This window comes from Chrysochloris asiatica, unplaced genomic scaffold (genome assembly GCF_000296735.1).
Source record: "Chrysochloris asiatica unplaced genomic scaffold, ChrAsi1.0 scaffold00040, whole genome shotgun sequence".
Lineage (NCBI taxonomy): Eukaryota > Metazoa > Chordata > Mammalia > Afrosoricida > Chrysochloridae > Chrysochloris > Chrysochloris asiatica.
Window position 1 is genome coordinate 18,523,523 of NW_006408558.1, and position 13,860 is coordinate 18,537,382.

Consider the following 13,860-nt stretch of genomic DNA (forward strand, 5'->3'; position numbering starts at 1 on the left):
GCTGACTCCTTTCTGGGTCCCAGTCCCAGCACTCACTCGCACCCACTACCTACAGGACCCACCAAGCAGCCCACATAAGTGGCAACGCAGCCCATTCCCCACTGATGGCTGCCTCTCCTGAGAAGCCAAACCCCAGAACCACTGTGTTGGAAGCACAGGTTGTTTCTGAACAGGACATAAGTCAGGAAACAGGGTCAAGTGTCAGTAGAGGAAAACAAGTGACACATTCACTGCATTCGCTGAGGGGCTGCAAAGTCCAAGCAACTGGGCCTGGATTCTCAAGTCCTAGCAAGAAGAGGGACTAAATTCCTCTGGGTAGCAGGGAAGGCACTCGAATTTCCACAACCAGACCTTTCCTCACCCACCCTGGGCTCTCTGGCTGTGTCCCCGCAGCTGCCACGTCTTGCTGGCTGTCAGAACTGGCTCCTCTGAAACTGAGTGCAATCAAGACAATGACAACCGGGTTTCCAAACTGCAAATTGCCCCAAGTTTTATTGTAGTCCATACAAAAGGGGGGGAAAATTAAGGTTTTCTAACACCACCTACTTGGGGAGATGGGGGAAGTAGGACTGTGCCGGTCAACATCACCTAGAACATCAGGGGTCAGTCAGGGTTTGGACCCAAACCAACGACCATCCCAACAGAAACCCAGCCTCAACAGTCTATGGAGAGGACGGAATCGGGGCCCCCGGGCTGCTGGCACAGCGTGGCGCAGAGGAAATGGTTAAAATGAACCCTTCCCCGGCCTCCTGCATGTCTAAAAAGAAAAAAGGCACCGCTGACCTCAGTTTGTAGGTTGCTTCCCCCTCTAGACAACCTTCAATGTCGCGCACAAAAAATAAAAGGGAGGCAGGGAAAAAAACAAAAACTAAAAACATAAAAGAAACTCCCATTATGGAGAGATGAGTGGCAGGGGAGAGGGGAAACCGAAGATCTAGAGCCGGTGGCAAGATATGCTGCTGAGGCGAAAGAACAAGGCGGTTACTGCCAAGCACTCCGAGCACTCCGGGAAAGCCCACAGGCAGAGGGCATGAAAAACCGCAGCCGGGAGAGGTCCGGGCCAAGTGGTGGTAACTTGGGTCTGCGCCCTGCCCCATCCCGCCTTCCCTGCCCTCCCCGTGGTACCCATTCCAGAACAGCCCTACATGCGGCGCTGGTAGCCAGAGTGCATCTGAGCTGCCCGCAGGTAATCATTATAGGAGCCCGAATAGCGTGCGTAATCAGAATGGGCATCGGGCAGGCGACGGTAATCCAGCGAGGACTTTGTCGGCGAGCGGCGGAACGAGAGCTGCGACTCTGATAAACGGCGGTAATCAGAGAGCTCGGCTAAACGCCGGTCGGAACCATACCTAGTCGAGAGAAGAAGACAGTTGGTGAATGAGACAATTGAGGGAAGGGCTCCAAGTGGGCATAGGGGAGATGCCAACGGGGATCGAGACTGGGTATGACTGGAGTGGTCTCCAACAAACAAGACTTTGTCAGAAAGCTCACCACCCTCTCAAGGTCTCAAAAGCAAGCCTGGGGGAGCTCAGGGAAACCAAGCCCTCAACTGGCCCGGGTGGATGCGGGGCTACACGCTCAAGCCACGGACACACTTCCCCAACCCTGGGTCCTGCACAGCAAGACCTTGGTTGTTTCTCAACAGAACGGCGGACAAAAGCAAGGTCCCTGGCTTGCCCACAAGTGGACGCACTTCAGACATTCTGCCTTCAGCCAGTGAGTGCCAAAGGGAGTCCTCTTTCACATCCACCCCCACCAAAGCCAGGACCACCACGTGACAGGACAAAGGTTCCTCGAGACGGTGGGAAAGGCTAGGAGTCACATCCCGCGTGCAGTGGCTCCAATGGCACCTGCGCTAACCTAGACAGGTGACTCTTCCCAAGCCAAACTAGCTGGCACCTCCCCAGGTTGAGTGCTACACTTGACCTGCCCCTTGGTGACCAGAGCCATTCACGGAAACCACCCCCCTCAAGCCTCTGGACACCCCACGGGATAAGAGGAGAGATGACCGAGGGAGGGGCCAATAGCTCATTTCCCTCCCCTGCCAACCTCAGCCCCCTGCCCAAAGCCCCAGCTGGAGGCAAAGGCGGGGGGGCATACAGTACCTTTTCGACATGGCGACAGCCTTTTTGTACGGATCGTCGTAGCTGGCCCGGGGTGGGGAGAGGCGGGTACGCTCATAGGGCGGTGGGGTACTGTTGGCGTTGGCAACGGCCCCTTGGGACATGGACAGGTAAGCTGCAGACGACTGACCTGCCCCATCGTAGACACTGCCCGGCTGGCCACGGTAGGAGGCAGCAGCCTGGGGGTGCTGCTGGGCAGCATAGGAAGCAGCCAACGAGGCTGACGACTGAGTGCGGAAAGGAGCAGCCAGGGTGGCAGAAGGCTGGGCCCCGTAAGCAGCTGCAGCCCCATAGGAGCCAGTTGCCGCAGCAGCTGACTGAGCCCCATAAGAGCCTGACAGACCCATGGATGCTTGAGCCCCGTAACTATTCAGCTGGGTCTGGACAACTGGTTGGGCCCCATATGAGCCAGCCATTGGGGTTGTGGCTTGTGCGGCATAGGCAGCAGGCTGACTGGCGTAAGCGGCCGCAGTGGCAGGCTGTGCCACATAGGCAGCGGGCTGGGAGGAGTAGGAAGCAGCCTGAGCCTGTTGTGCAGCATAGGGGGCCGACTGAGCATTGTAAGAAGCCGAGGGTTGGGCATTATAAGATGCTGCCTGGGCCCCATAAGCTAATGAGGAAGCTGCAGACTGGGCCCCATAGGAGGCGGCCTGCGCCCCATAGGAGCCTAGGGAAGAAGCCGCTCCCTGGGCATTGTAGGAAGAGGCAGCTGCACGAACCCCATAGGAAGAGGCAGCCTGGGCGCTGTAAGAGGATGGCTGGTTACCATAGGAGGCCAGGGAGGAGCCCTGAGCCCCATAGGAGTTGAGTGAAGACGCTGCAGCTGCCTGACCCCCATAGGAGAGGGCCGAGGCTGAGGCCTGTGCTCCACCGTAAGGGCCGAGTGAGGAAGCTGCAGCAGACTGGGAGCTAGGACTGGCCAGCTGGCCCCTATATGGGGCCCCAAGGGAGACAGAGGGCTGAGCCCGGTAAGAAGCTGCCTGGGCTGTCATGGGCTGAGTCCGATAGCCGACACCCAAAGAGGCAGAAGGCTGGGCCCTGTAGGCAGCTCCCAACGACACTGAGGGCTGGGCCCGGTATGTGGCTGGCTGGGCCGTCAGAGGAGCCACATAGGAGGCTCGGGGAGGTGAACGGCGCAGGGGGCTGCGATCGCGACCAAAGAAGGGCGGTGTGGGCTGACGGGCTTGCCCATCAAAGCCACCAGTGCTGTTGCCAAAAGCCTGCTGGTAGTCGAAGGTGGCAGAGAAGCCACCAGTTCCAGGGAATGCCGTATCCCCAGCCCCTGGTTTCTTGGTCTTGTCCCCAGACTGGATAGCCAGGCCAGGCCCCTTCTTCTGACCCTTGGTTGAGAGTTCCACGTTGATGCGCTTGCCCTTCACTTCTTTGCCGTTGAGCTGCGCGATGGCGGCTTTGGCATCTGCTTCCTTCTCCATGTGAACAAACGCGTAGTCTGATAAAGCAGCAGACAGAGGGTTAGCGATTAGGGGGGCAGGGCATGCTACCTGGTGGCTCCCAAACTGGACACACAACAGCACCCAGCTGTTGTCAGCTACCTCCGGGCCTCCAAACCCTTCTCTCAAAAAGTCTACCAGATACGTGGCTCCCACATAACCAAGCTTCTGACTGCTCCACAAAGTCACCCTTTGCCTCTAGTCTTTCCCCGTTCTCCCCTCTCTCTTATCTCCTCATCCAACTTCCTGGTGAGAAAAGAAAGAGCAAAGATGAGCTACAACACAGAATAAAGTTTCACACGTCCTATAAATATAAAGCAGCAGACAAAACACAGGAAGGGCTTGTGGACGCCTCAATCATTCCATTCTCTAACCCAAGCTTATGAACGTGGCTGCATAACCCTGAGGAACGGCACCTGCCCAGTGTCCACTTAAGACCACAGAGCTAGACTGCAGTGAGCGGTTCCCAGAATTCCAGTACCAGAAAACATTTCCCCCCTTTTCACAACATGTCGCAGTTTTTAAAACAATCCTTTGCCCCATTTCAGAAAGGCAAACAGGGTCAGGGAATTAATATGGTTTGCTCCAGACCGTAATTCTGGTACGGGTTAGAGCCAGGGCTAGAATCCCAGTTCTACAGTGCCACTTCCTTATACCACTCTAATCCTGAGAAGTCAGTGTATACGGCAAGACTCTGAAACAGGCCTGGGAACTGAAGGAATGAAGCTGGACCTCCTGGAAGGACAGCCAACAGGCACAGGAATGGAAACTAAAGCCACCTTCTATCCTCCACCATTTCCCCTCCAAGGGTCAGCAGTAGACCTTACCCCCTTGGACTTCTATTCACAGAGCACATGGCTTACAGGAAATACTTAGGTTTCACAAATGCAGAGCAAGAAGCTGCAATGACTGCTCTGCTAAGCAGGCTACCCCTGAGGTCCTTGGCCAAAATCTGAGGTGCTGTGGATGCTCATGTTTGTTTTTCCAGAAAACTAGCTCCATACATGAAGATTCCACACAGGGTGCTGATCTCACAGCCCTACTCATCCATACATAAGACAGCTTTAGGACAGAGATGGTTTACTTCCATGCTCACAAACCATAATGGTTCAAGAAGATCTGAAGAACAGTGGGAAGTGCTTGGGGGACATAGGCCATGCACTTGAACCCATTCTGGTCCTGTGACTGCTTAAAGATGGAGTCCAAGTACCAGGATTCCATCTCTCTCGTGGAAGCTCAATTTTAAGACATTAACAACTACCTGGATAAAATTGTTATGGCTGTATTCTCCAAGAAGTAGTCCTTTCAATAGTGACAATAACCTATTTTCTAGAAACTTCCATACTGATGTCCTCATAGCTACTCCTATGTTGTTGTTTGTTGAGTACATCAAGTTGGGTCCAACTCAGGGCAACCCTGTATAGGGTTTTGCTGGTGAGCTCAAACCACTAACTTTGCAGTCCCACAGCACCACACCAGGAATCCTATAAAGCAAGTCATTTCTTCAGATTTTAGAGGCATGCCATCAACTAAATGCTCACACTAACTGGGGGTGGGGGGGTCAACCAATAGATGTCAGAAGTGAGGGAAAGAAGGGATCCTGGGGATAGGAGTTAAAAAGCCTAAGTTCTAGGGTTAGATTTCTATCACTGACTGAACTATTGAGGAATTTATAATTTTACTTCCCTATCTGACAAATCTATCCTACCAACCTCTGTGTGAGTAGGTTCAAATGACAAGACAAAAGTACCTTGTTATTTATTATAATAAGAAGGAATCCCACAGAACTCCAGGGATAACCAAATGCTTTCATTTCCCGACAGAATATTATCTTTTGATTCTAATAAAATACCAGACACAATGCCAACTGTACATATAAACATGGAACTTGCTAGAGGAACAAACAAACGAAATGGAACTATCATAACTCTCTGCCCTCACATTCCCATAGCCAGAACCAGATTCCTTCTCTACCAACTATGCAAAACTTAGAGAATTCCTTCGGCCAAGCCACACACAAAGCACTAGACTAGACCTGTCCCTCTGATCTCAGCACTTGCCCTTGGGTATGGTGGTGGTGGTAGTGGTATGCCTTGGAGTCAGTTTCAACTCATAGTGACCCTGTGCAGGGTTTCCAAGGCTATAAATCTGTACGGGAGCAGAAAGCCTCATCCTTCTCCTGCAGAATAGCTGGTAGTTTCGAACTGCTGACCTTAAGGTTAGCAGCCTGACTTATAACCACTATGCTACCAGAGCTCTTTGGGTATAGTGAGCTTATAAAGTGGAGCTGTCACGATCTCTTTAAAGGTAGAGGCTCAGCTGACCCTCAAGAGAACCAGCAAAACCATCTGGTGAGCTGTGGCAAGAAGGAAATGGCCCATTCAAAGTACAGCAGAAACAAGTAGGAACTTGTAAATAGATTACTAGGAAGAGAATATGAAGGAATCATATTATGTTTCTGAGACTGGAATGAGCTAGGAAAAAAAATGTGGAACAAAAATTTCAGTGGGTTACAATCAATGTCACAAAACAAAATGTGCCATGAATTGTTGAATGAAAAACCAATTTGCTCTGTAAACTTTTCCTCGAATCACAATAAAAAGTTTTTAAAAATGCAAATGGGCTTATAAGAGCAACAGGACATCCCACTGTCTACTCTCTACTTAATTTTATTTTTAAGAACAAGTGATAAAATAGTTTGCAAACTAAGATTCCATATGTACAATTCAATTGACCACTCAGATGAGCTACATATAACTGCCCCCCCCCCCATGCCCCAAAGTAACCTGAGACAATTACAACCAAATTTCATCAGGAAGTTTCTATGCCTAACTCCAGAAGGAAGCGTGAATAGGTTGTCCAGCTGACTCAAAAATGTCAGGGCAAAGTACCATCATGGGATACAGCCAACATCAGACCGAGGGGATCCAACTCCCCCTAAGATGCTATCAATGAAGGCCAGGAACCCAACTACTTACTCCCAGGACAATGAAGATGACCAGGGATCAAGGGAACTTCAGGGGTCTAATTCCAAGCAAGAGCCAAGAAGCGCAAGCCCCTGCAAGAAACCCAATGCACTAAAAGGAACTACTAGTGTATTTTGCAGAGATCTCCTACTGGTCTGGTTTCCTATCCCAAAAAGAGTATAAAATTCTAACTAGAACCTATAAAGCTCTGAGCAGGAGGAAAGCATTACCACTCACCCAAGAAAAGCAATGGAGATACTTTCCTCCTTTGCCTTTCAGACCTCCTTTGAAATCTGAAATGGTTCCTTGAATACACCAGTGACTCTGATACTTCATTTTTGAATATCCAATGGAATACAGCTACGGAGAGTGGTTACAATCTGCTGCTGCTATGGAGATTTTTGTAGTAGCAAAGCATCTGTGTGTGTGTGGTGGGGAGGGGGGGGTCCTATGAAATCAAACAGAACTGGGTGTCCTGTGCAGTACCAAGCTTCTGTGCTTTTCTAAGACCTGACAGCCAACACTCAATCAAATGCCCATCCTCAGCCCAAGACACGAGTTAACTATTTATAGTTATCATAGCCACTTTCACTGCATTCCCAACTTAAAAACCTTCACTGGAACAGAAAGGCCTCAATGGAGAACACAATGCCTCTACCTTCCCCATTGTTCAAGTCTATCAGAAGCTCTAATACACTTCTAGCAGGACTACAAACAACAGAGGTTAGTGCATTTCTGTACACTCAACCTTTAAAGTCAAGATGCATAAGCCCCTCCCCCTCTTCCTCCCCCAGAGAGTCAGTCAGGAGGCCTGGACACCATGCACAACTCCACACTTTACCCCAACACACAGTGTTGGCCCTGAGCAACCACAGGCAAATGCCCAGTTTTCTCTATCAGACAGAATCAAGCTCTTGACCCTCTAAATTCCATAAAAGATTGTCCTCCTATGTCTCTTATCTAGAAGCCACCCCACAAAAGAAACTTAGCCAATTAAACACAGAATGCTTAGAGTCATATACACCATCCACTGCCTGCTCTGCAGCCCCAGCCCTCTTACTCAAAAGCAAGAGCCAGCTCCTATAAAGCCTGTCTCAGAGCACACATCAGGAAAGCCCGATTCCAGACAGGCGTGGACTCACATTACCTGAGTTGAGGGAAAGAGAATGTAGTATTAATGCAGAACAAGGACCCAATCTTACCATTTTACAATTCCCCACTTTCAGAAAGAACAAGTGTCCCAAAAAGACACGGCACCTTTCCAAGACAGCAGAGTAAGGATGTTCCAGGAGGCAGTAAGCACCTGCCTCCAAACACCTCACACAGGGTCTGAGTAGGTGGGACTCCCACACCAGCAGAAAAGCAGCAGATAATCCCAGGTCATGTCCCCTAAAGTTCTCAGGGCAGAGTTTACTCAAATCTGTTCCTAGCGAAACTGGCCTCATACATAAGGACTTTGCACCACATCTTGCCAGCAATTTAAAACTCAAGACTATGAAAAAAGGCAATTGAGTTCCTCAAAGACCTAAATATTGGAACTACATTCCCCCCCCCACCAAAAAAAATAATAAACTAGAGGCCGGAGGATGTGGTTACTGAACCACAACGATTAATAAGTAGATCATGTTTAATTCAAGTTTAACAAAGACCTCTCACATGCTCTCCCCTACCCTCAGAAAGTTGCCAAGCTTAAAAACATTGACTAGACCAAGGACACTCTCATGGGACCCAGGGCTTGGCAAGTAATAACCACGGAAAGGGTCCTCCTAAAACAAGCCTCCTTCCACATGGGAAAGGTGGGGGCTGCCAGCTTATAGATGTAGAACCTCCTGTAAAATCGAGCCCGAAGAGAAAAGAACATCTAGGTTGAGGGTTTGCAAAGCGCAAATCTGTCACGTCTCACCCCCCTAACCATATAGTCAAAGGCCCAAGTGGTGTGAAAGGGGCCCCTCCTACACCCGCGAGTCACTGTTCTGGTAGATCCAGGTGAGACAATTCTATCAGATCCCAGCCCGAGAAACATCCAAGGGCCCCGTTACCTTCCGCTCGGGAGCATTCATCGGGAGGGAAGGCGAGGGCGACCTTGGGGCGTGAGCCCCCACCGCTTCCCTCTTCCCTGGCTCTGACAGACGTCTGCAGAGGAAGTGGGGAAGTGGCGAAATCTTCCCCGCTCCGCGATCCGGCGTGTGCCCGTCACTTCCCAATTTCCGCTCGGGGCCGGCGCGGGAGACGACGGGAAGGCGCGCCCCGGAACCCTCGCAAGCCTCGCAGGCGCGTCCCCGGACCCGCAGCTCGGCCAGCAGTGGTCGCCGCGCCCACCCAGAGCCACTTCCCTCCGCAGGGTGAATGAATGGTGCCCGGGCCGTAGGGGAGGAAGAACTCTGCCCTGCGCGCCCCAATAGCACTTCCGGCCTCTCTCCCGCGGGCCCCCCCTCCGCGCAAGGGCCGACCCCCAGGGGTAGGGGCGTGGCTAACAAGCAGTGCCCGCGCGCCCGCCCAGCGCGCGCCCTCGCGTTACCTTTCACCACGTCACACTCGATGACGCGTCCGCGGCGCTCGAAGAGGCTACGCAGTTCCTGGCTCGTGCACGCAGCCGACACATTGCCCACGAAAATCTTCCAAGTGTTAAGCGGCCGTGGGCGCGACATTTCTACCACGAGCGCGCGGCCGGGCCGCAGCTCGTGGCCGTGCAAGGCCTCGATGGCGCGCAACGCGCCCGCGGACTCGCGCATGTGCACGAAGGCGAACTGTTTCATGACGGCGCAGCTCATGACCGTGCCGTAGGGCGCGAAGAGCGCTGCCAGCTCCTCTGGCGCCGTATCGGCCCCGTCGACATTGCCCACGAATATCTTCATTTTACCGCCGCAGTCGCCTTCCTGGAGAGTCGAACCTCTCCTCCAGCGACAGGGGAAACGTCCAGCCGACCGGCAGTCCTCCCTAGGAATGGCTGGTCACCGAGAACCCCGCCGCGCAGGCGCGTTGATCCAACCAATCGGGAGCCGCATCCTTCTCGGTCGGCAGCCAATCAGAGAAATTAAAGGGAGATGCCCTCAGGCGCAGCCAATCCCAGAAGGCGTGGAGCCCGCTCGTTAGCGAAGGGGGTGGGAGAGAGACTACGACGCGCGACCAACCGCCACTGCTAGGGCGGGGGGCGGGGTGAAGTGGTGGAGGACGGAAACGGAGAGTGCGCGCGGGCTACGCTGGTGGCCAAAGGCCTAGTCTGAAAGGTGGCCTTTGGCCTGGGTGGGGCCGAGCGGCGAGTCCCGAGAGACAACTTTGTTCACTTTAAGTCAGGCTCCTCCCCTTCTGGCTGCTGTGGTCCTACCCGCGCTTGGAGGTGGCAGCGGGAGTGTCCAAGGAAGGGCCGGGCCTGGCAGAGGAAGCGACGAACACCTTCTTTTGACAAACGGTTCCCGGGACTGCTGCCCCCGGATGTGCGTTGGACGGCCTCAGCCCTGAGAATCCCTCATGCCAAAAATTCATTCTTTGCAAAGACATTCTTGACCTAAGGGTCCTGGCAGACGCTGGAGATTGTAAAATCAAATTCCCCTATTGAACTTCCAATCGAGAAATGATAGGACTCACCTTCGTGTATGTTTGAAATTTTCCACAATAAAAAGTTTAATAAAATAGAAAGTTAGATGAAAACAGACCTTGAGGGGGCCAAAATTAAACCTTTAAAAAACATGACCTAAGATAAATATAAAAGTGTAGATAAAATTATTTTTTTGCATGACTGAAGACATAAAAAAATAAAACAACTGACAAATCTGGATAACACTCGCCTGCATTTCATTCGACACATTCAAATTGAGCAGCTATCATGTTGGTAGCAACGAAAATACAGTAGTGAACAAAATATGAAAAAAGACCCTGACTTCTTGGAGTTTATATCCTGGTAAGGAGACATAGAAAATAAGTAAACCAGGCAAGTATCTGAGGAAGAACATTGTCGTCAAAAAGCTCTGGGCTAGAGCACCTCTAAGGAACTCTAGTGGCAGTAGTGGGTTATGATTCCGGCTGCTAACTGCAAGGTCAGCAGTTCGAAACTACCAGCCGCTCCATGAGAGAAAGATGAGGCTTTCTGTTCCCGTACAACCTCGGAAACCGGCTCCACCGCACAACACCAACCAACCAACCAGAGCACCTCTGGGTAGTTTGGGGCAAGCAGAGAGCCAATATGGCTGGAGCTGGGAACTGAGTAAATAACAAGGAAAGCAAAAATGTCAAGAAGTGTCCAGAAGAGGAGGATGTTTTTGTAGTATCTTAAGATATATTGAAATGACTTTGACTTTCACTTGGAGTGAGGCTAGAAATCCATGGCAGTCATAGAAGAGAGGGGTCGATCTGACCAGACTATGTTTCATCCTTTTGTTCCATCTTCTGGCTGTTCTTTAGAAGCAATAGTTTGCCCATAAGAATTAGTGCTACTAACTCATACTGTAAAAATTTAGAAGCTGATGGTGACATGGATCATGGTGGTTACAGTAAAAGAACTAGTGAGAAGTGGTCTACTTAGAGAGAGAGAGAGAGAGAGTAGGCCATAATAAATAACATGATGGGAGCAAAGCTTTCTGGGCATTTCCTGATGTAGCACAAATTTGAGAAGAAAAAGCTGTAAACATCCATTAATAATAGGAATGTGGAATGTACAAAGTATGACTCTAGGAAAAATGGAAGTCATCATCAAAAATGATACGGAATACATAAAGATCGATATCCTAGGTATTAGCTGAAATGGACTGGTACTGGTCATTTTGAATCTGACAATCACATCGTTTACTGTGTTGTGAATGGCAAATTGAAGAGAAATGACATCACATTCATCATCAAAGAGAACATTTTAAGATCTACCTTGAAGTACAATGCTGCCTGTGATTGTTGTTGTTAAGTGCCATAGAATCAGTTCTGACCCACAGCGACCCTGTGTAGGATTTCTGAGGAGCAGCTGGTGAGTTTGAACCACCAATGTTGCCGTTTAAACCAACTTTGCAGTCCTGCACATTAACCCACAGCATCACATCAAGACTCCTTGTCGGTGATGTTGTTGTTAAGTGCTGTCGAGTCGGCTCTCCAACTCATAGCGACCCTGTGTAGGGTTTCCAAGGAGCAGCTGGTGAGCTTGAACCACTGACCTTGCAGTTCAAACCAACCTTGAGGTCAAGTGTTTATCCTAGGGTACCAAACCTAGGCTATTATTAATACCACTATTATTCAAATGAGTCCTGGTGTGGGCTGTGAGTTAATGTACTGGACTGCAAAGTCGGTTTGGACCCCAAAGTGGCCGGGGCCATAATTAATTAAGGAATTAAAATAAATAAATTGAGACATATTAATCGAGGAATTAAATCAATAAGACATGGGGAAACCTGGGCATAGAAGAATTCATTGTTTTAGCAGAACTACGATGAATTATTTTCTTTGCATGGCAGAGCCGCAAAGTTATTTCTATGCACAGACCCCTAGTTAAATTTTTCTCTTGTTAAATCATTCTCTGATTTATTCATGATTTTATTAGTATCCCTTTTACTTTAGATCTTTGACTCTCCTACACTTTAGTATATTTTTATTAAAAGTTAGAAGCCACACATTAGCTACATTTTATTCTACTTGTAATCTTAGATAGTTTTAATACTTATATTAACAATGTTCTTAAGACTGCTAGGAGACAGGATTTGTCAATTGAATTACTACCAGCTTAGGTTTAGTGATTGTAAACATTCTTCCTTGTAGCCTTAGTTTAAGGCAATAAAGAATCCCACAGCCATAAATAAGTGCTGTGGGTACAAGAATTTCTAAAAACATTTAGACTACAGATAAAGGCTATGGGTATATACAGATACTAAATAAAAAGTCTGACTTAGACGTTCTTAAATTAATGATCAGTAAATTAGAGAAGTTGTTTTTCATAGCCTCAGTTTCCCTGATAAGTGATGTTTTTGTAGGCTATAAACAGATAGAGTATGAAAGAAGTTATGGAGAGTTAATTGCACCCAACAACTAAAATTAACAAGACTTAACAGACAAAGGTTAGGAAATATGTGAAGGTTAACTTGCTTCTCAGAGAAAAGAATAGATTTATGTAGGAACAAATGTTTAACTAAAAGGTTTCAAGGCGCCTGAATGTGTCCTATGCCTTGAGATAATGTCTTTGCTGTAACTTCTCATCCCTGTTGTAAATTTAAGAATTGTAAACCATGAGGAATGTGCCCCAAGATAGATTGTACCTTGATGTCATTGATTACTATGAAAGCAATGTTTTCTGTAATGGTATATAAGGGGGTTGTAAGATAGAAGAAAGAAGTAGAGGTAAGTAAGAATAGAGGCAAGAAGTAGAAGTAGAAGCAAGAAGTAGAGGTAAAAGTAAGGAGGAAAGTAGAAGGAAACAAGAATGGAGGGAGGATAGAGGGAGTAATGTAGAGAAGAAGGGAGGGGAAGCTAGTAAAGAAGCGGAAGAGATGAGCAGGAGAGGAAAGAATGAAAGCAGGAGCAGGGGAAGGGAGAGACGCAGAAGAGATGAGCAGGAGAAAAAAGAATGAGCAGGAGAGTCAAAAATGAGCAGTAGTATAGAAATGAGAAGAATAAAGCATGTAATAAGAAGATTTTGAATTTATCATGACCCATGACTCCATGTAATCCCTTATCACCGACGCCGCACACATCTTCGGAAAAAAACCCTGAAATAAGTATGCCGGGGCTGGCTCGCGGCACCAAAGTCAGTGGTTCAAGCTCACTAACTGCTCTTTGGAAACCCTATACAGCATTGCTGGGCGTTGGAACCAACTTGACAGCACACGACAACAATTATTCAAATGTATGCACCAACTACTAAAGCCAGTAATGATGAAACTGAAGAATTCTATCAACTTCTTCAGTCTGAAATTGATCAAATGTGCCATCAAGATGTATTGATAGGTATTGGTGATTGGAATGCAGAAGATGGAAATGAGTTTGATCCGTAGTTGGAAAATATGGTCTTCATGATAGAAATCACATGATAGATTTTTGTAAGATTAACAATTTATTCATTGCAAATACCTTTTTCCAGGAGACCTTGAGTGAGTCTCCTTTTTTTATTATTATTAATGATTTTTTTATTGCAGCAGTATAACAAAAACCTTAAAAAAGAAAAAAACAAGGCAACAATACATATGGACCTCACCAAATACAATACACAAGAATCAAATTGACAACATCTGACCATCAGTTGCTTATTTGCAAGTTCAGGTGGAAGCTGAAGAAAATTAAAACAAGTCCACAAGAGCCAAGGAGTCCTGGTGTGGTGCTGTGGGTTAATGCATAGGACTGCAAAGCCGTCTG

At 48.6% G+C, this 13,860-nt stretch overlaps 1 protein-coding gene across 3 annotated transcripts; it reads right to left on the reverse strand.

Moving 5' to 3' along the window:
- Positions 1–464: 464 nt before the first annotated feature.
- Positions 465–9,483, reverse strand: RBM14 (RNA binding motif protein 14). Of its 3 annotated transcripts, none has more exons than XM_006860873.1 (3): positions 9,059–9,483; positions 2,106–3,573; positions 465–1,349 (listed from the first exon to the last, which is right to left on the reverse strand). In XM_006860873.1, exons 1-3 carry the CDS (start codon positions 9,393–9,395, stop codon positions 1,142–1,144), a joined length of 2,013 nt encoding a protein of 670 aa, XP_006860935.1. In that variant the 5' UTR covers positions 9,396–9,483; the 3' UTR covers positions 465–1,141. The 3 variants fall into 3 exon arrangements, with proteins under 3 accessions (XP_006860935.1, XP_006860936.1, XP_006860937.1); XM_006860874.1 differs by having other exon boundaries at positions 928–1,349; positions 3,463–3,573; XM_006860875.1 differs by lacking the exon at positions 2,106–3,573 and having other exon boundaries at positions 1,321–1,349; positions 9,059–9,398.
- Between the last annotated feature and the right edge of the window lie 4,377 nt (positions 9,484–13,860).